Source organism: Perissodus microlepis, chromosome 8, assembly GCF_051167445.1.
Source record: "Perissodus microlepis isolate ML-2025 ecotype Zambia chromosome 8, ASM5116744v1, whole genome shotgun sequence".
NCBI lineage: Eukaryota > Metazoa > Chordata > Actinopteri > Cichliformes > Cichlidae > Perissodus > Perissodus microlepis.
Window position 1 is genome coordinate 23,508,909 of NC_140468.1, and position 22,704 is coordinate 23,531,612.

Genomic DNA, 22,704 nt, shown 5'->3' on the forward strand with positions numbered 1-22,704 from the left:
TTGCAAGAATTTCAAGAAAACTTTTTCATATTTTCATTATGGGGTGTTGTTTGTAGAATTTTGAGAAAAAAAGAAAAGATTTGGTCCCACACCATTGACATAAGCAGTAAATAAAGTAGGCCCCAGGACAGAACCCTGCGGTACTCCATTAGTGAGATTAAAAAAAACTGGAAGAGAGACCACTGAGCTGCACGCACTGCTTACAGTCCGAAAGTTAATTATAGAACCAGTCAACTGCTTGGTCTGAAAGGCCTATTTCCATAAATATCTGACATAAAATACCATGGTCAACAGTGCCAAAGGCTTTTGATAGGTCAATAACAAGAGCTGCACAGCAGTTCTTTGCGTCCCGGGCTTCATAGACGTAATTGAGAACTTTCAGGGAAGCAGTTACAGCACTGTGCAATTTCCTAAAACCAGACTGGAAAGGAGATAAAACAATATTTTCATCCAGATTTCTTCAGTGGTGTTCTTTCTTACGTAAAATCTTTATTTTTTTGGTTTATGTAGTTGGAAAAAATAATGCAAATAAAATGCAGCCAAATAGCCTGTCCAGTCACTCTCGTGCTTCCTCTGCTCTTCTTTCATCCATTTCCCTCTGAATCTTATATCTCCTCTAATCAAGTCGCGTACTTCATCTCCCCTGTCCCTTTTCTCTTACTTTTTCATTTACACCAGCTGGTCCTCATCCTCCTGCTTTTCCTCATCGTGCTCTTGGTTTCCCACTGCGGAACTGGTCCCTGGGAACCTCATTGATGGAGCCAATCAAGACTGGAGTCCTGGTAAAAGCCCTCTGTCCTAACATCCATGAGGACAAACAAGGACTATGTAGCAGCAATGAGCTGAGAAGACACTGCTGTGGTGTCTCCAACTGATTGTTTCCCTGAGCATCACCAAGCTGAAACCATACATTGTACACTGGCTTCACTTTTCAGCCCTGGAAACTAAACCCATCTTTAAACTAAAGTCTATGTCAGGTTTTGCCCTTTAATCCTTAAAAGTGCATTTGTTTGAACTGAAATAAATCATGAAGAGCTAAAAAAAAATTCACCTGTTGCAAAGAATCTCAAAACAATCAGGGGCGTCTAACTCAAGGTCTCAAGGGCCGGTGTACTGCAGGTTTTAGATGTGTCCTTGATCCAACACAGCTGATTTAAATGATTAAATGACCTCCTCAACATGTCATGAAGTTCTCCAGAGGCCTGGTAATGAACTCATCATTTGATTGAGTTTAGATGACCCAGGGTGATATCTAAAACCTGCAGGACACTGGCCCTTGAGGCCTGGAGTCAGGGCTGGACTGGGACAAAAAATCAGCCCGGGCATTTTGACTAGTGACCGGCCCACCATGGTATTATAGGAAAAGCCATAGGGCCTTTATAATAAACTTAAACCTACACCATCCTCCCTATTCTGGTATTCTAAACAGCACTTAGCAAAAATATAAAACAACCTAATTTATAATTACATATACCTAACTAATAGGCTTGCCAACTCCCAGCAAAAAAAGAAAAGAAAAAAAATAGGGAACTACTCCCCCACCCTCAGCTTCAAGATGCTTAATTGACAAAACCGATTTTAATTTAATACACGTATAAAACAAATGTACAGCAATCTATTATTTTTCTCCAGTAATTAAATAGATTCAACATCTTTATTCAACAGAATTGCAGACTGCACAGATGGTACCTTCCCAAAAGTAAGAATAATATAAGTTACTAGGGTATATACTAGACTTAATATTTACTGAATACAATAATGGATTTCTATACATTTTACATCAGATAAAAACTTTGGTTGTCGGATTCAAATAATTATTTGTTAAAAGCTAGACATTTTAAATAAGAATAAGAAAGAAAAGTATTTCTTTGTGCCCCCCTTTCCCTGTTAATGCCCTACCTGGCCCCTGGCAAAACTTTGCTAGACCCGCCCCTGCACAGTAGTGATGTGCAATACCACTGATTTCCTTTCCGATCCGATACCAAGTAATATTCAAGGTGGTATCGACGATACTGATCCGATACCGATACTTTGTACAAAAACTTATTTTATTTATTGTATCTCAAATTATAGCATCATAATGATTACAGGATATCAGATTACTTGTTCTTATCACTTAATAATGCAGAATTATCATGTAGAAATAAAAAAAAAAATGAAGTTGTGCGCTATTTGAACACCTTGCCTGCCTGCAGCACTAAAGGACTCCGTGAGAGACGTCTGTCTCGCCCTAGCAGCACCTGTCCCTCTCCTCCTCTTCAGTTCCTCTCAACATACGCTCGTCATATTCTGCGATATGATTTACTCTGAGGTGTTTGACAAGGTTAGTGATGTTGCCACAACCATACATGCCAACCCTCCTGATTTTTCTGGGAGAATCCCGAATTTCAGTGCCCACCATTCTCCCGAATTTCTCCTGATTTTCCACCCGGGCAACAAAATTGAAAAACCATATCGCAGAATTCATAGCGCAGCCCAGCCAATTCCAGTTTCCAACAATGATGGCAGCTGCTTATTTTCAATATTACTCTTATTTCTCTTTCTGGGTCGCAACAAAACTTTTAACATATTTTCAGGTGAGAATGTAGCTGTGTAAACTTCAAATATCTGAGCCGACCGACACACTTCAAACCCCCGCGGTCTTTCGCTACTCGGGTTAAACATGATATATAAGTCATTTTGATAACTTAAAAATGTTATTGTTTGGCTTTTTCAGTGTTTTATTTGTTCGTGAGTAAATCGGTTTGGCTGAGATTAAAGTTATTAGATTAGATTAAATTTATTAATTAACTTTAACTATTAACTTTATTAACTTTATTAATCCCTCGGGTGGGTTCCTCCGGGGTTTTCACACAGCTGAATAAACGTCAAACAGAAAACTAATTAAACAAAGTGTGAGACGGTCAAGAGTTTATGCCAGTGCCCGGTTATATTTTAGATAGCAAGGAGCAGACGGCCGAGTTTCACTCCACCGAGGGAGCTCATGACGTACTACCCAGCTTTCTTTAGACCGCGAAGGCCGGGTCCTCAGGTGGAAGCAGCCTCTGAATTTGGACACCCCCGCTGTTTCCGGGCCGGCCAATAATAACGGTGACATTTAACGCATTTTATCCGATAAATAAACACTGTAAAATGTATTTATCACCCCCCCAACAGCCCTTTTGAATGTCTCCCTAATTCTGAGGTGTCAAGGTTGGCAAGTATGGCCACAACACCTCACTCTTGGAGCACTTTTTTGCCACATGTATCGCAAACCACGTCTCAGCTGTTTGTGGAGGTAAAATAAGTCCGCACATGACTCCAATTACGCTCAGCCATTGTTGTGAGTGCGCACGCCAAGGGGCTGCGAGTTATTATACAGCTGTATTTCGCACATGACTATGAAAGGCGGAAGAGGAAGTAGTTCCTTTGAATGTAGACAATCCGAATGTTATAGTTTCTTTCCACTGTGTTCCTGTTAATGATAAACTACAAATTTACCCTAAATTACTAAAATATCGATATTTTAATGTGAGAATCGATTCTAGAACATAAATGACTGGTATCGGAGGAATCGATATTTCAGGATCGATCCGCACATCACTACTGCACAGTTATGAGCTGTCAGCTACATAGAAAAGGATCCTGGTGTTGTTTGTCTCTCAGAAACAGTTCATAACTTCCCTTCAACTAATTCATGTCACCTAAAAGGTAAACCTGTTTCTCCATCACCTGTTCAGCTCTGATGATTCAGTAAGGACATCTCTTGGTTTCATCTTCATGTTTCCCTCTTACCACATATCCAAACCGACATCATGACCAGCAGCTTTTACAGCTGTGGCTCCAGCAAACATCAGCTGATACTAGAAAGTAATATTAAATAAATTCTAACAACAGCTGATCAAGCTTAAACGTGCTGCTGTTGTTTAACGCGATCTCCGCTGGTTTCCTCTTTCTGGCGCAGAGAGAAAAGCCGATCAGCTGATCATTGATCAATTTCATGATTGAATTAGCAACTTTCTAGCTGAAGAGGAACGGGACAAATCGCATTTTCATCTCAACTTTAAAGTTCGACCTCGGCTGTAATTGGTCCAGCCCAGAGTTGATCATGACCAACTGGCCAATCCACCACCACCATTCATTTATACCGTTAAAAAAAAGAAAAGAAATAAAACCCCATCGGCCCATAAAAACGAAAAATCACGAGCGGCCCAGCAGGCAAATGCCCGATGGCCAGTCCAGCCCTGCCTGGAGTTGGACACCCCTACCTTAAATGTATTCACAACCTTGTTTGTGAAATATTTAATCACTTCTGTTGTTTAACCTCAATATAAAAAAGATAACTCTTTAAATCAGGACCTTCACTGACCTATTACTGTATTTTTAGCCCGTTACCCCAAAGTTAATAGTTCATTCTAGCCTGAAAAATTTGCAGCCAAATTATGAGAAAGGCAGAATGGAAATGTAACAGTGAGGTCAGAGGTCAAATATGACATGATATTTGGATGTAAACTGTAATCCCCATTTTTTTTGTCATTTTTTTTCACCAATAAATCAATAAGTTTACCTTAAAGACTTTGGTGGATGTAAGCCAATTTTTAATGGATTGTTAACACCCTCACTACACCCCTACAAAGTTTTACCAGAATTAATTCAAAACAAAACCCGCACAAATACACAAAATGCTACCAAAAACATAACCTCCTTGGCGTAGGTAAAAACAGTTGGTTACAGCAAATGTAATCACAGGTTAGTACCAGATGATGGAGCTAAAGATCCACAAAAAATGCATTCATTTTTATGATAGATTCTTTATTAGTCAACACAAAAGATCGATACAATACAAATAACCTCAGTTAAGATACAGTATACAGATTACAAGTTAACAATAAATTCATGAGAACTGATTCATTCTAAAAATGTGTACTTCACTGTAAAATCCTTACTTATGCTTTATAGTACTAGTTGAGAGATTACAACATTGGCAGAAATCTGTATGAAACCATCTTTGATAAAACACCTGGAAAAATAATGGCTTTCTACCAATAACTGCAGAGAAAATAGAAAAAACGTAAGCAAGCTGTCCTCGAAGATTTAAACGCTCCCCTGCGGGTCACTGTTCTAGATTATACGACTCTGCTGTAAGTTCATTTTGCTTTGAAAATTTTGCGCAGTGTGGTAAAATGAAACCAGGGGCTGGATGTATAAACAGAATGTGTGCATTAAAAAACACGTACACGGTTTTCGCCACACATAAAGTGGTATGGTTTCTATTAGAGCGGAGCCCCACGTGATAGTGTGGGGAAAAAGGTCAACACATAACACAACAGTTTGCTACTCATAGACTTCAGTGACAATAATTTGATGTGCACTAAATTTTACCAAGCCTTTTTTTATTACTTATGGTAATTGTCGGAGCTATAAAAAGATGTGGCTCTGCATATGAATGTGTTTTTCTTGCAAGAACTGTAGTACAGCATTTCTGCCATGGTGTTTTTCTTTGAATTTATATAGCTAGTAGCCTCCACTGCTTCTTTCCTTACTAGTTTTTCTCCTGATCATGAACCTGAGATCAACAATTACACATTTCCCTTTCTCCCGCTCTCCAATGACCTTCCCAGTTATATACTGAATGAAGCTGTGGTTCTTGTTTGCTCATGTTGTAATGATACCATAACAAGGGAGTGTGTACTTCCACTAATTGGTAATAATAGGAATGGCAAAAATTGAGCTTTAATAAACCAAAAAAAAGAGAAAGAAAAACAACAACAACACAGTTTTATATATTTTACAAAAAAGAATGTGCACATTTTCCCTAACCTTCCTTTGTGCATACAAACAGCTTTAGTCATGAGTATTCAGTTTTATATATCTGGCCCCATGATGTTGTGTTTTTGTGGAAAAAAATACGGGCAATGAAAAGCTTTTCTCTCAACAGCGATATGTATCTTCTAATCAGAAAGGCTCACTAAAGAAAATCTCTGTTTAAAACTTGCAACCATGTTTTTTTTTTAAGTTTTTCATAAATAAATAGAATAAAACATCAAAATCTATATATTGTTTTTAAGTTGGGTCTATCGCTGTGATCATTTCCTTTGGCTGATGAAGACCTGGACATATGATACAAAGATACATAAAACTCCATGAGAGGAGTCTGAGTTACACGGGACCAATTCCAGATCTCTACATTTTAATTCATAGATGTTCTTACAGTAGCTTTACAAAACACTCATTTCTTTATATTTTGTTTCCACTTTTTTAAGTGTTCTTGAGCAACCGGGTTTCAAAATGTATTTCCAATTTTTTTCTGGACATTGGCTGCTTGTTCACTCATTTTCAGTCCCATCCTTGTTATTGGCAATTTTCTGACAAATACTGTTTTTTGGTTCGTTAAGCCACCCAACACTGACCTATGAATCAGAGATAAAGAAACAAAAAGGCACCAAAACTCAAGGGATCAATTAGTGTTTTGTCTACACATAACAGACATCACTTATCTTATTTTAAATTGTATCTTCAGGCACTTACTTACACTCACTAGTAGAAACAGGGTGGCTGTAAAGAAGTCGATTTAAAGGACTGGCAATGGGTTTTAAGGAGACATAATCCAAAATTGAAACTTCATTATCAATATTTATGGAGGTCAGGATAGAGGTACAATTGCATTACTTGATGCTGTCCTTGTTAAAACTGGTGGAATTATGAGTTAAGAATAAAGAAAAGTACCACAATCATGTGCTACTTCATCTGGAAAGTGTCTGATTGGCAACAGCTTCGTTTTTGAGCATGCCAATGATCCCAAACACACTGCCCGTGCAGTAAAGGCATACTGGGACAGAACAACACACAGTAGAATGCTATCAGTCATGGACAGGCCTCGCTAGATCCCGGACCTCAACATCACTGAAGCAATGTGGGATCATCAATGTGGGAACAAAAGGCAGCCAACATTTGTCCTTCAAAAAAAACCTGAAGAACTATTAGAGAAGATTATTTAAAGAAATTACAAGAAAGAGAGTCATATCAAATATGCTGCTGGGAATTTCAAAAACTCTGTTTTTGCCTTATGTGTTGATATTTCCATGTATCTTTGCTCACATTTCAATAAATCACTGCAGCTGTTTCACATTTTCCTAACAAAATGTAAAGAATTGAGTGGTGCATCAAGGCTTTTGCACAAAACTATATGTGTAAGGTCCCGTTCAAGGTTCGGGGAAGAAATATGCGATGGCAAATACGCTTTTCACACCCAATATTCAACTGTTTTTTGTAATGTTTTCTTTTTGCTATGCAGGTTAACAGCAGACTTCACACAAATGCAGTTGTTTTTTGTTGCAAAAAGCATTTGTCCTTTTCTTTAATTTCCTGAAAACAGAGCAACATCTAGAAAATGATTTTTCTGGAACAACTTGTGTTGTTGTATACATTGATCACTGCTGGAGATTTATTCATGTTAGAAATATATCACACAGTTCTAACATCAAACTTAAACTGTGTACAAAAGGTCGCTAGCTCGAGTGGGTCACAGACACATCAGTGTTATTAAAACCGTTATTATATGGTATCCTGTACATAAACAGCATGTACTGTAGTGCAGAATGACAGCTTACATTATGTGCAATGGTGGTTTGTACAAATTGGTTTCTGTTATTCTAGTCAGACTGATTTAATATTCAGCCTTGTTACATCTGTAGAGTTTCTTTTAATAAGACAGGCATCTATAAACACATTACATTTAAAATATTTACATCACTCATGGAAACTGGCACAGAATGGATTAAACGGGATTACAAACATAGCGTCTGTGCGCAGACATGCATGTGTATGTGCAAGCTTGGAGACAGGAATTATATTACATTCACAGTCGCAGAGGGAAGGTGGGTCGGGAGAGAGCGTATTGGCCACAGAGAAATATAAACATTGAGAATTTCAGGCCATTTCCAGGTACACCAACTCAAACTTATTACATAGTGTAAGAGAGTGCACCTGCTGTCTTTCTCTCTCTCTTGCACAAATACACACACACGCACACACACACACACAAATAGAATGTGGTCTATGAGCGGCAGCAGCCAGCGGTCCTCATTTCTTTGTCGACGTACTCCTGCAGCTGAAACTTTGGCTCATCGGGTTCCTTCATGGTCCTGTGCTTCAGTTCCCTGAGACACAGAGACATAAAGACTCATATAGAACTAAACAGGCACTGAAAGTGGTTAAAGTGCAGTAAACCTAATTTTCATATATATATAAGTTCATTTTGTTCTCTTTTCTTTTCTTCTTCACCCCTGAATAATGCTCTACCCTGACTCCCACAGAGTCCATGTTCCTGCTTTGGAGCACTGCGCTCATGTTTTAGGGATTACACAGAGGTGGTTCCACTTCAAGTATCCGGCCAACAACACCTCATCCAGAAAAAATATCTGGTGAACCTCTTCACGACTAGTTCTAGCAACAGGAGCCTCCTGTGATTGCAAGGGCTTGTTAGTAGTTGTTGCTGGTACTACTGTTGGCTGTGCTGGTTAATTTGAAGACATTAGGCTGCATCTCTTTCTAGTTTCTTTGTTATTCTCCATCATTTCACTTTTATTTGTCCATCTTAATCAACCGCTTCTTCCTCACTAAGCTCTGCTCCACAAGGTGCAGAGTTTCTGCCACACACACAAAATAAAGTATCCATAACTCGAAATTTCGAGTTAATTAGTCGAAATTTTGAGTTAGCTCTGCCAATCAGTAATATATGTGAATGATGTCATTTTCTTGTTACCCGGAAGGATACGGCGCAGAGGAATGTACACTCAAAAGCGGATTCAACAAATTGGGGCTTTCGAGAGTACGTTTGCTGATAGTAACGCCTTGTGATTCAGCTAATAACACAGGGATTTCATCATTTGTGAAGCCACGCTGAAAATTTGTGCATTCATGACTGGCTGTAATACTGGTAGCTTAGCTGTAGCATTTGTAGCTGAGGGCTCCAGCTTCTGGGTAACAAGGAAATGACATCATTCATGTAGATGACTGATTGGCAGAGCTAACTCAAAATTCGAGTTATTAACTCGAAATTTTGAGAAAAGTAACTCGAATTTCGAGTTAGGGATACTTTTTTTTTGTGGCGGAAACAGGCTTCCATAGTTAAGTGAGGCAAATTGCATTAAAAGTTTTGATTGGACAATCCAGCGTCAGTAAAAAAACATGAATCAATGGGCTGCTGTCTGTGCTGGTAGGCCCAGTGCGCAGCGGCACTTCAAGCGGGCCTGTATAATCGGCAAAGCATAAAATAAGGATTATATTGACCCATCGACCTACAAGCACATTGACCCACTGGGAAATGCCCAGATTAGCAGTCCAGCACGCTGAGGCAACTGTTATTGTGATTTGACCCTATATAAATACAACTGTTTACTTATTAAATGCCATGCCATAAACACTGAATTACAGATGACCACCAAGTGTCATTTCTCTACCGTTTTTTGACTTTCCAAAGAAACAAAACCAACAAAAAAATATAGATCAGATTAGTGACTTGAGGAGCCCCTCTAGGTAATACTAATAAAAATTGCTGAAGGAGCCATAAATAACAAAAACAAAAAATGTTATATGAAAACCTATAGATCACTTCTGTCAGTGGGTCATTTGTCGATGTCACTCCTGCACTCTGTCTCAATGCCAAACATGTACTGTTTGGTTACCTGGTTTCATTGCCTTTTGAATTTGTGTTTTGTGCAAGTAAAGGCTCACTGGAGTAGAACAAATAAAAACATAGGGCAGAGATGAGAGATGAGGTGAGTCAGCAATGACGGAGGGGTTCGGAGAGAGACGAGAGAAGCAGAGGGATGAAAAAACCGAGAAGGTGTTCACATGAGCTGGAAGACAACAACGAGAAAATATTTAATTTCATATTCTGTTTGCAGTGTGATTGTGTGCCAGACTGTGCTACTCTATTCTTGGCATCAGCCCTCTCTGCCAGTCTGTTACCATAACAAGACTATAAGTGTGAAACAGCTCCCACACACTGTCCGACACCACACATTTGTCGGAAACACAATCAAAATACTATTGCCAACGTTATTATTTCTATTAAAGTTCATGTTAAGAGAAAAGACACCCATGTTATATCTGATCTTATAGATGAATATGTCATTTGTATCTGTGTCTAAACGCTTTATCTTAGATATTTCTTTTTTTAGCTTTCTAGTTCCAAATATAGCATGAAAATGTGTTCATAAAACAAATGAGCAACATTTGTCAGGCAGTGCTTCTCGTGGATACATCTGTCCAGATGTACACTGCATGACAGCATTTCTTTTTGAATCTTCCATTGATATTATCCCAAATAGTAGTAATTATACAAATTCACTCACCCTACATTCCCTGCCTGTTTCATTAGTTACATCATCCTAGTACTGGGCTGGACCCCCCTTTAACTTAAGAACTGCGTTCTTTTTGGGATGCAGTGCATCCAGAAAGTATTATCAGCCTTACACCCTCTGCAACCCCTATTCTCTTTGCAGTGGCAGTGCAAGAGCGTTCAGCTGTTTGCAGGCTTTAGAGGAGGCACACCAGTCTTTGTCTAAGTGGAACCAACTATGTTAGCTAACATATTATATAATTTAAAATAAAACCTAATCTTTATAAAATGTGTTAGTCTCCATATTTACGTTGCAGATTTGGAGCCAGGCTTTAACAACAGCGTTTCACTTGTTCCATATTTTCTAACATTAATGCCGTATATGAAACTTCCAAACTTCTTCCATTTACGAAAAATAGAGGCCACTGTGCTCATTGGGACCTTTAGCGTTGCAGAAATGTTTTGATACCATTCTCAAAATCGGTGCCTCGATGCAATCCTGTCTCAGGTTTGTACAGAGAATTCCTCAGACTTGATGACTTAGGTTTGTACTCTGACATCCATCTATGGGATCTTATATACACAGGATACCAAGTCATGTACAATCAACTGATATCACCACAGCTGGACTCGAATCAAAGCTGGAACCCAACAAAATACTGATCAAGTAAAGCCCTGTGGATTGTTAAATGGACTGATTCTTATATAGCACTTTTCTACTCCAACCACTAACCTTCTGATCAGCAGATGACCTGCTCTACCTCCGGAGCTACAGCCACCCCAGGGACAGTATATGTGCTTACACTCTGGGGATGAAGATAGATGATGCTGACCTGTAATTTGGAAACCTCTGAATTACAGCTGCTAATCATAAATTAGTTAGCTAACTAGTCCCACAATCCAACTTTAAGCAATTTATTTTGATACTTTACAGGTGCTAATAACACATTTGCACTTGAAATTTCTTTATACAGTTTCTGTACAATGAAAATTAAAATTTATCTTACCCTAATTTGTAGGGACGGCCTTTAACACTAAAGACTGTAACACTGTATCTGATTGGCCAAAAAACATGATCGTGTTTAATTTCAATCAGTAAGTTTGAAAAACTGATCATGATTGCTCAATAAGAGTAGAATAAGTGCCCTTTTATTTCAGCCGTTTTACCAATTTAGTTATACTGTGATCAGTCTTAGCAGTAGCTTGTATTGCATTTACTTTACGTTTAGTATTTCAGGCATTTTGAATCAATTTTGCTGATACTGCTCATGTCTTTTCAACCATAGTCTCAATTGCCCAATTTCTTAAATCATTCTTAAATGACTTAAATCATGTTCCTTTCTTTACATGAAAAAGCTGTTTGCTTTTAAGAATAAATGGCACTTGGCAGACTGTAGTATTTTCTTGTATGTGATGTTAAAAAGGTGTCTCCTTTTCATAAATAAATCATTTCTGTCCATCTTTAGAATCAGGTGGAAAGTGATACAACAAAAGGCCTTACTCGCTTGCATTAAAAAAAATCCTGGATCTAAAAGGTCTAAGTGCTTTGGGTAGAATTGGAGCTAAACTTGGTGCTATTAAGAGCAGTCTGAAAAAAGTCAAAGTAACTCAGTAACATCAGTTACACATCAAATGCTTTCTAAATCAGCCAAATTTGGGCAAAACTTAAAATGGAAAACCACGTGGTGTAGTCAAATGAGCAAACGTTACTCCTTAAGTTGCATATGCTTGCTTTATGATCACATCTAATCTCCCTCTGGGATCTAATATTTGTGCTGTTGTGCTGAGACTCACCTGGCCACAGCAGTGAACGCCAGCTCGACATTCAGTCCAGATTTTGCACTTGTCTCCATAAACGGCACTCCAAATTCCTGCATACAGAAAAATATCTTTTCAGGTGTGTGTGTGTGTGTGTGTGTGTGTGGCCATGCCACTTGTCTGTCTTTTACTGTGAGGACATAACGACCTAAATTGCAGAAAAATTAGACTTATGATTAATTTAAGATTGGAAGCATATTCGTGCCGAGGGGTTTATGACACCTGGGGAGGGATGAGAGGGTTGATGATCAATACTAATATTTCAAAAATACTTGTGATGGCTTCTGAGGTTCCTGGCTTTCAAAACTAATTTTCTTGTCATTTTGTTGTAATTTGGAAAAAGAGCGAGAACGCAGAATGTGGTCGATGAGAGATGCTCCCAGGTGAAGCAATCTCATTCCGTGTACGTGTGAATATCTCAATATTCCTGCTGAGTTTGTTACCTTGACAGCTGCTGTGCGTTTGCCACACTACTCCATACCACTTCATATTTAGCCTTCTCTAACACGCCTCTCAGAGCTTATCTGAGCGAAACGGCCTGGAAAATTAAGTTAGCAATCCCCCGTCATTTATTCCAAACAATAACAACATTATGTGCCTGTATGAATACATAATTGCACACACTAATCAAGACGCACAAGCCATACGGGGTGGGGGTAGGGGGAGAGAATTTCAGGGTCAACTTTGCTGCATGAGCGGATTAAGTATAGTAAGTATTTTTTATTCTTGTTACATGTGTCAAACGTTATGTGTGCTATGTGTATAGGCACAAGTGTGTGTTATAGAAAGCTCACCTTTGCCAGTTTCTCCCCCTCTTCTCGCTTCACCACCCTGTCATGTGTCACGTCAGCCTAGAACATATGGGACAGACAGCACAGAATCAGAAACTGTCACTTATATTCTTCTCACAGTGTCTTTAGTGTAGTTGGTCCTAATGACAAAATATGTTTTTTAATAAGCATAAAAAATAAAGAGACTGTGACCCTCCTCGTTTTAGATGCTTGAGCTAGCAACTCTATAACAAGCACAATTTTTTTAGGACTGTTGCTATTTCGTTAGCTCTGCTAATCTAGTTACCATATTAGCAACTCGGTATGAGAACACAATGACCTAACTGGAAGAAAAATTTGGTTTATTAATTGTGTGAATACACATCTCTGAACATAACGCTTTTATTTACATTATATTCTTTTATTTTTAGCAACTTCATGGCTATTTAATATATAATATTCGACTTTCAATATTGGCTAGTAGCTAGCTTTCTCCTAGCTTAATTATTCTAGGGTTTACAGAAAATGCTATTACTGTAAATACAGCTGATAAAAGTGGAATTTACAGTCTAAAAACTAAGTCTACAGGAAGTATGTTACTGAACAATTAGATACTGAACAGAAAAAGATACTTGGCATTAATTTAGGATTGTGACTAATGTAAGCCTTAGTCACGCTACAGTAAAAACAGGACAATAAGCTTGCAATTTAGCAAAAAATTGGTAGTTGTTTGGGTGTTTTTGCTGTTGGAGGCTCACTGCAAGTCCTTGCAGCTAATAACTGGTTGCCCAGATGCTGGTGATGCAACCATCAACCAGAGTGATCACTTTTAAATGCGAGGCAGGAGTGGGAGGCAACCTGTCTGACTCAGATTGACTGAAATCCCTCTAAGACAGATTAGCCAAGGTTTGCAAATAACTGCCATCTAATTTATACGTTGCAATCTGAGTCAGTCTGCGCTGATAAGCACAACCCATCTGTAATGCATGTCTTTGCAATAAGGTTGATTAAACAGGTTGTGTTCTGGTTATATCACTTTATAATCGCAAGGTTGCTGTGCGCATATTGCAGTTAAATTGCTACCCTGCAGCAACTACATTACTATTTGTGGAAGAATTTATGAATTCTTGTTTCAAATCTATGAGGTTCTGTCTAGACTCTAAATGTAAGTAGTTAATGTGAATTTCTGTTTAATGGGAATTTTTGTGCACTTAGTTGGTAACAGATTTGCAATTCTTGTCGGTTTATCAAAGTTAATGATTGCAGGTAACTGTCAACATGACCCCATTCAATGACAAACTTATTGCAGATTGACTCCATCCTATTGCCATTTTATTGCTGCTTTGACACACCAAAGTCAGTTTGAAGCCTGCAACAGACTGTGCATTGTTTCTTCACAGCAACCATTTCAAACCAGTGAGATCACAAGTTAACTGCACGTAGTTAGAATCATTTTGGTCATGTTACAGGATGCAACTACTGTTTTCTCTTGTGTGACTGCAGAAGAAAGAATATGAATATATTAACTAACTCTTCTTGAAGCTTCCACTGTTGCCACTAACTCCTGAGCAAAACATTTTATTTGTCTGGCTGGTTATGTTAAATGTCTAGCTTTGCTAGTTGTTAAGTGTTGCTAGTTGTTAAGTGTTCCAGTGTTCCACTGTGTACAGCAGCTCCAGATAGTAAAACCATAAATTTGAAGGCTAAAATCAAACAATGCTAAAAAGCTCATTAAAGCTGTAAATCTTTCCATTCATCAATATGAGCAACCACTTAATGTCACGCTCAAAGCGACTTGATTAGTTGCCAGTATTAATGTGAACTATTGATTAGTTAAGCTTTCATAATGTGCATTGCTTTGCTTTGTTCTGATATAATGATGTAACCACTGAAAAATTGTGACATTGGAAAATCATTTCTATAAAAAATGAAATAATCTGCTTTTCCCCTGCTTTTGTGCATATCCATTACACTCTGGCTCAAGGCCCTACTATACCTCCTGTGATCCCTTCTTCCCACCCTCTATGAGTCCATCTGTCCATCTATCTCCCAGTGTTGGCAACAAGGTCTCACCTTGTTGCCCAGCAGCATGACGACCACATCCTGCTGGGCGTATTCATGAATCTCTGTCAGCCATGCCTGGAGATGGAAATAGAGCAAAGAGTGGTGAAGAAATTCAGAACAGGAGAGGATGAGCAGGAAAACGGGTCGTTCAGAGGAGATAGGACTGATCGAGGGGTGGGATAGGAGATAAAGACTACTGACAGAGGAGACGAATGAATCCACTGAGAAGGAGAAAAAGGGAAAGAAAAGATTAATTTGTTGGTTGCTGCTCTTACTTCATCTTGTTCTCCCCTTCTCCCTCCTCCAGATCGTCCCCTCTTTGCCCCTTTTCTCTTTTCTTTTATGTCTATCCATCCATCTCCTTCCAATTACAGGTCAGTGGTCACTTCCCTTTTTGCTGGCTTGGTTAAAAAGCCCTTAATGTTTCTCACTCCTGCACACTAGCATCTAATTTCCTACATCTTCCTACATATTTAACTGTTGCCATTTGTATACCAAAGAAAAAGCATGTTTCTATCCCACATTATTTCAGGTTTTTTGTGCAAATGGAAGATGTAAGTGAGCAAGTAGAACTGACTGAAATAAAATGACTGCAGCTAGAAGACTGAGAGAGATGTGATTAGTATAGGCAAATCCTTCTTTATTGTGAGCCACCAAGGAGAAGAACTTTAAATTTCAGTAAGCTGAGCGTATCAAGGCATTCCCAAACCAGCCGAGAGACATAATCTAACACATCCTTGTTTCACATGATCCAAAACACCCTGAAAAAAAAGGGCACCTAGCCCCTATCCAAATCAAACAGCAGAACCATCCCAACTACTAGCTCTTTTCCAGGTTGAGGAACAACAGCTGAGCCCAGACTCACTTTGAAAGAATCTCCTTTCCGTTTCTGGATCTGCAGCCTTATTTTTTCTGCATGCAGTTTCTGCCCATAGCTTAGGATAAGAATGTAGATCCACCAGGACATCACAAAGGACAAAAAGACAAAAACTCGATTGTTTGATTAGTGAAGGTGATGGACAAATTCATCTGCCAATTTCCTGCTTCCTCTCCCAAACTTGTGACCACACAGATAAACAGCTTGAAGTAGCAGTTTATCCTCAACCAGGACGGGCAAACCTTTTCTGACTGAGAACCACAATCTAGGACTAGGAGGAGCCAATTCTCATGCCAGCCACTTCAAGAAAGCCAACAAGACCATATTATTCTTAAAAAGCAGAGACTTTGTTCGAGACCACCAAACTAGACAGCCTCTGATGCTTGCCTCTGGCTACAAATCCTGTCTGATATAATTGGAAATACTGACAGTAACAGTACATTGTAATGATTATCCAGTACACTGGACAACCACTGGGCCTTTATGTGAAACTAATGTGCGCTTCGGTGGACAGGTGTTATGAATATATAACTCCTGGTGCACATGCTTTTTAAAGCAATCACTGCAACCTCATAGATATGCTGTGTATGTTGTGACACCTACAAGTTAGTTCACACCATTATCAAATGTAACTAATTTGATAGGTGAATATGGCATTCGGTGTCTCTCATATATCAAAGATGTGATGTGTCTAGTATAATTTGCATGAACTGGTCATTTGTACAGTACAAATACTGTAATTTTGTTAAAATGTACACTTTAATTTTAATTTTAAATGCTGACAAATACGGAAAGAGTTCCACTCTTCTCCCATATGTCTGCTGTCCCTTATCTTTCAAGGTGCACTTGTTGAATTTTTATAATGATAATGATATTTCCTTGTTGGAATGTCTTCTGTCCATGATTTATGACAGCAATCTGATGGCAGTGAGCCTCACATCATATAGCAAACACTCTCCCTATTTGTTGGTCTATTTAAGATTTGAACTTTCCCATCTCCCCCTTTAAAATGCCAATTCTGCTGCTGCAATTTTGCCTGCTCTTTAAGTCTGTCCATCACCCTTAAACATAGAAAAACTGCTGTGGTGTAACTTATTTGCAGGGATTGATGATTTTGGAGCCTTGATGACAACAATAACTAGCTATATTCTGCATCTTAAATAAAGGAAACATCTAATTAACACATCTGAACTTTGTAACAAGCCAAAGAGCTGGAAAATCAATTGAATATTCAAGTCAGTGATTTCTTTAAATGTTCTTTCTTTAAATCTTTCTTTAAATCTTCTGCCATGTTTGCATTAGGAGACATGAAACCTTCCACCAATAACATTGATGCAATAATTAGCAACTCATGAAGTACCTACATACAAATATATAAAGATAAGATACATTAAGTATTGTGGGTGATTTTGAAACCGAAGGAGCAATGCAATCCAAGCTCGTTATTGGGATCCATATGAATATAAACCTTTCATCAGCCAAAGATAAAAAAGCAGCAGGTTTGTTAGCGGGTGGTCTCTGCCAGAAACAAGATGTATATTTTATTTATTACTTTTATTTGATTTTATCTAAAGTCCCATCCACTTCAAAAGTTTATGAATACCTTTTGGAGATAGGAAAACAGGATTATTAACACAGGCAATAATGATTTACAGTAATGCGGTAAGCTGGCCTACTTTCATGTTTCCAATTAGCCCAGGTGATTATGAAAACCATTTCAGTCGTGGTAATTACTAACCCCTATTCTACGGGCTTTTGTGTGATTAAATTTAAATCAAGTCTGTTTTTTCCAACTTACAGATTTTCTTAGGTTGTGAATTTTTAAGAGGGTGTAGATACTTAATAATGAGCCACAGAGGATAACAAGATTTGTATTAGCTTTTCTTATTTTCTGTTCACAGACAATCCTAAAGGACTGCATGATACTGTGAGAGTCTTCTATTAAGCCTAAGGATAACTATGAGCAGAATCTGAGAGCTTGTGTAACATTTAAAAGTATCTGTGCTGTCTGAGAGAGGAGAACATGAAGGTTACACTGTTGTCAAATAAAAAGGGAATTAATTTCATCAGCACAATGGTGACATGTGGTACGTCCTTCATGGCAGCATCCACAAAAAAGATGCATGCTGTCTTTCCTCAACACACTATGAAGAGAACATTCTTCATGAAGGACAGTGTTACCTTAAAAAACCTGATAAACTAATTTGCAAAAACAAAGAAGAGAACTGTGCTGGTGATGCAAATAAAAAGCAATCAAAAAGGTCTTTGGTTACATGCACATGTTTCCCTATTCAGATTAAAAGATTTTCAAATCAACTGGCGCCTTTAATTGGAGCAGTGTGACATACCAATCCCTGCTTCTCCACTGCATTCAGTAGTGGCCCATACTTTGAAAGCTTTCATCCTGACAGCATCGTAAGGTGAGCAATTCTCTGTAACATACACCTAGTGTCATCAAACTGGAGCTCTGGCAGAGACGTCGCCATTTTCATGGATTTAAACAAAGCTGCCGGGGCAGAATATGGAACACCCAACCTAAAATTTGTAGTTTCTTTTCATATCTTCATTTTTTCTCCATTGATAGATATTTTATGTAGTCTTAAAATACCTATTGTCCTAAAACACTTTTGTCCTAAAATACTACAGACTGTCCATACTATCCATCACGATGGAATCATTTTTTGCCTTCCAGGATAGAGAGTCAGTCACATGACTGAAAACTATAGAAATGTGTCCACGTCTATTTACCAAGGGGTGGATGTAAAACTTGTGAAGCAGTCCAATGTGAGTTGATAAGTCAGTAAAGCTCACTTTTGTCCACTAACACCAAAACTAAGTTATTGAGGATAACCTGAACCTCTCTGTTGGTAAGCGCTGCTATTTTTTGCCACTGTTTGCTGCTCTTAGCCTCTATTAGCAACTCTTTTCTGTGGCTGGTAAAACATTTTTGGTCATACAGATACAGTCACTTAAAATCATTGATAGGATCACAAAGGATCCTGGTGGAATCCTGACCGATTGCGACTGACAACAACTTCTCACTCCCAAAGCGTAATATTTTACACTAGGTGACAAATCGTCAACATATTACGCGTCCGGGCACCCAACACGTCCTTAAATGACGAGATCGGACAAACAAGGAAACATGAGAACTGTCTGGAATCAATCTACACATGTTCATTCATTTTACTTAAATCGCTTTGGAAAACACTATTTAACGTCATTAAAGTGCTGGTTAAGGTTAGGGATAAGGTGGTTAGGGCTGGAATACATGGCTGAAACATGTATTACCGCGGGACCGTCATTGTACTGGAGTTCACCCATAAGAACAGGCTGTGACTGATGGATGACCGTAATGATATATCCCGCCTGTGACGTGGATGATGCAACCATGAGTAGTAACACCACTAAGTGACCATTAGGAAAACCGGCAGTAATGCCTTGTGTATCCACCAGGGGGAGCAGTGTGGTGGCGCATTCATTTACAGGCTTGCTACACTATGTATTTATACCCTTTTAATTTGTTCAGGGATTCCTTTTTTATGACAGAATCAGCCTTTCCATAAAATATTAATACAGATATATGTTTGCAGCAAATAAAATGCAGGTTGCGCCCACCGAACAAGTTGGACAGAAAGTGATGCTTGCATTGATTATGATTATTGCTGAACTGCGTTTCTGAACATGAAATAACAGCGATTATTTCATTGCACTGCTAATGTTCTTATATGAAATACATTACTTTTACATTAACTACATTAATTTTAAGATCCCGTTTTCAAAAGTATGCAGAGTGTGTTACTAAAACTGTTGCTAATACATCTGCAAAATTTATAACATAGTGTAACTTAAAAATATGTAGGAGTAGTTTGTACTTGGTGGAAGATCAAGTCACAACGGAAACAGTTTTCGGTGCAGAGCTGCCTTCATGAAAACTCCGACATCTGAACATCAGTCTTTTTTTTTATCTTGTAACTGTAAGAGTATGTACTCTCCTCCTTGAAACAATTCACATAGTAGTACAGACTGCATCTTTTTGGTAGTCTTCTAATGCCCAGTGTTTGTGAAAGCACCATGAGGTTGCTTTGTTTATTTGCGCAGATTTCCAAAGACAGGGCCCAACCCCCATAAAAACCCCAAAATAGCTGATAAGAGTTACACACCCACGCTCATCTATCAAGTTAACACTGGTCTAATACACTTAGCTTGAAAAATATTCCCCTCCAAGGTAAAAGGGCAAAACTGGAAATGATTTAAAAAGCAGCCAATGTCCAAAGAACAGCTTTGAAACACCTTCATAAACCTGGAGAGAACTTAACAAATGAAAAACTACGTGGAAGTCTGGCCTTTCTTATGAGAAATAAAGAGAAATTATGGGTTGCTCAAGACTTTTGCACAATATGAGACTTTAAAGAAATCTAAAGAATAAATGAAAACATTTGTAAGTTGCATCCAAGCAGAAAAAATGATGTGACATGTTTATAATGGAAGGTAGATACACCCCAAGGTAAGAAGGGGGGACACCTATCGGCTGACCTCTGGCTGAAAGTGGCAATTTAATCTGTAACTACCTCATGTTGTTTAGTCAGCTCTTTGTCAGCTGTCTGTAGACAGCAGGGTCACATATCTCATCTGCTGGCAGTTAGTAATTGCAATATTGAGAATAAATGAGCATTTTATGCACATTTCTGTCTGTTAGAGCCCTGACTACTGTTCAGGAGGTGAGGCTTGAGGTGAGGAGGAAGAGGATGACATTTTATCCAGATGCCGGTCATGCTGTCTCTCGCTTTCTTAGATGATAAAACACAGGTATGGTCCCTCATATCTCTAACCTGAAGGTGCAGACACAAATTAAAAGTTGCCTACAAAGCACATGAACGCCTATCAGTTCTTTCCTCCTCCACCTCTAGTATACTACAGGGAGTGCAGAATTATTAGGCAAGTTGTATTTTTGAGGAATAATTTTATTATTGAACAACAACCATGTTCTCAATGAACCCAAAAAACTCATTAATATCAAAGCTGAATGTTTTTAGAAGTAGTTTTTAGTTTGTTTTTAGTTTTAGCTATTTTAGGGGGATATCTGTGTGTGCAGGTGACTATTACTGTGCATAATTATTAGGCAACTTAACAAAAAACAAATATATACCCATTTCAATTATTTATTTTTACCAGTGAAACCAATATAACATCTCCACATTCACAAATATACATTTCTGACATTCAAAAACAAAACAAAAACAAATCAGCGACCAATATAGCCACCTTTCTTTGCAAGGACACTCAAAAGCCTGCCATCCATGGATTCTGTCAGTGTTTTGATCTGTTCACCATCAACATTGCGTGCAGCAGCAACCACAGCCTCCCAGACACTGTTCAGAGAGGTGTACTGTTTTCCCTCCTTGTAAATCTCACATTTGATGATGGACCACAGGTTCTCAATGGGGTTCAGATCAGGTGAACAAGGAGGCCATGTCATTAGTTTTTCTTCTTTTATACCCTTTCTTGCCAGCCACGCTGTGGAGTACTTGGACGCGTGTGATGGAGCATTGTCCTGCATGAAAATCATGTTTTTCTTGAAGGATGCAGACTTCTTCCTGTACCACTGCTTGAAGAAGGTGTCTTCCAGAAACTGGCAGTAGGACTGGGAGTTGAGCTTGACTCCATCCTCAACCCGAAAAGGCCCCACAAGCTCATCTTTGATGATACCAGCCCAAACCAGTACTCCACCTCCACCTTGCTGGCGTCTGAGTCGGACTGGAGCTCTCTGCCCTTTACCAATCCAGCCACGGGCCCATCCATCTGGCCCATCAAGACTCACTCTCATTTCATCAGTCCATAAAACCTTAGAAAAACCAGTCTTGAGATATTTCTTGGCCCAGTCTTGACGTTTCAGCTTGTGTGTCTTGTTCAGTGGTGGTCATCTTTCAGCCTTTCTTACCTTGGCCATGTCTCTGAGTATTGCACACCTTGTGCTTTTGGGCACTCCAGTGATGTTGCAGCTCTGAAATATGGCCAAACTGGTGGCAAGTGGCATCTTGGCAGCTGCACGCTTGACTTTTCTCAGTTCATGGGCAGTTATTTTGCGCCTTGGTTTTTCCACACGCTTCTTGCGACCCTGTTGACTATTTTGAATGAAACGCTTGATTGTTCGATGATCACGCTTCAGAAGCTTTGCAATTTTGAGACTGCTGCATCCCTCTGCAAGATATCTCACTATTTTTGACTTTTCTGAGCCTGTCAAGTCCTTCTTTTGACCCATTTTGCCAAAGGAAAGGAAGTTGCCTAATAATTATGCACACCTGATATAGGGTGTTGATGTCATTAGACCACACCCCTTCTCATTACAGAGATGCACATCATCTAATATGCTTAATTGGTAGTAGGCTTTCGAGCCTATATAGCTTGGAGTAAGACAACATGCATGAAGAGGATGATGTGGACAAAATACTCATTTGCCTAATAATTCTGCACTCCCTGTATATATGTGGGCGATCTCTAGCCGCATTTAAAGAACATAATTCGATTATGGAGCAGCGATGTCCGTCTCGGCCCATGTATGGTGGCTACATAATTACAAAGTAATCAATGTATATTTATGAGTACATTCAGGTACAGTCAGTCACTGTACAAAGGGGCAAAAGAGTGATATTAGTCCCAGTATAAGAGACTAATTAGGCCCAGTATAAGAGTAATTTTAAACTAAACAAATATCAGAATCAGAATCAGAATACTTTATTGATCCCTAGGGGAAATTATTTTTCATTACAGTGCTCCATTATAAACAAACATTAACAGAGACAGACAATACACTAACTAAGAATAGCACAATATATACAGGCAATATATAC

The 22,704-nt window shown here is 38.8% G+C and overlaps 1 protein-coding gene across 1 annotated transcript in view; it reads right to left on the reverse strand.

The window, feature by feature from the left end:
• Positions 1-4,770: 4,770 nt before the first annotated feature.
• rab26 (RAB26, member RAS oncogene family) overlaps positions 4,771-22,704 on the reverse strand; it is a 122,211-nt gene continuing 104,277 nt past the window's right edge. The window contains exons 6-9 of the mRNA XM_084938315.1: positions 14,986-15,051; positions 12,937-12,993; positions 12,119-12,195; positions 4,771-8,138 (exon numbers count right to left, since the gene is read on the reverse strand). Of these exons, the coding sequence (XP_084794441.1) occupies positions 8,036-8,138; positions 12,119-12,195; positions 12,937-12,993; positions 14,986-15,051 (303 nt within the window). The 3' untranslated portion in view covers positions 4,771-8,035. The remainder of the gene's footprint in view (positions 8,139-12,118; positions 12,196-12,936; positions 12,994-14,985; positions 15,052-22,704) is intronic.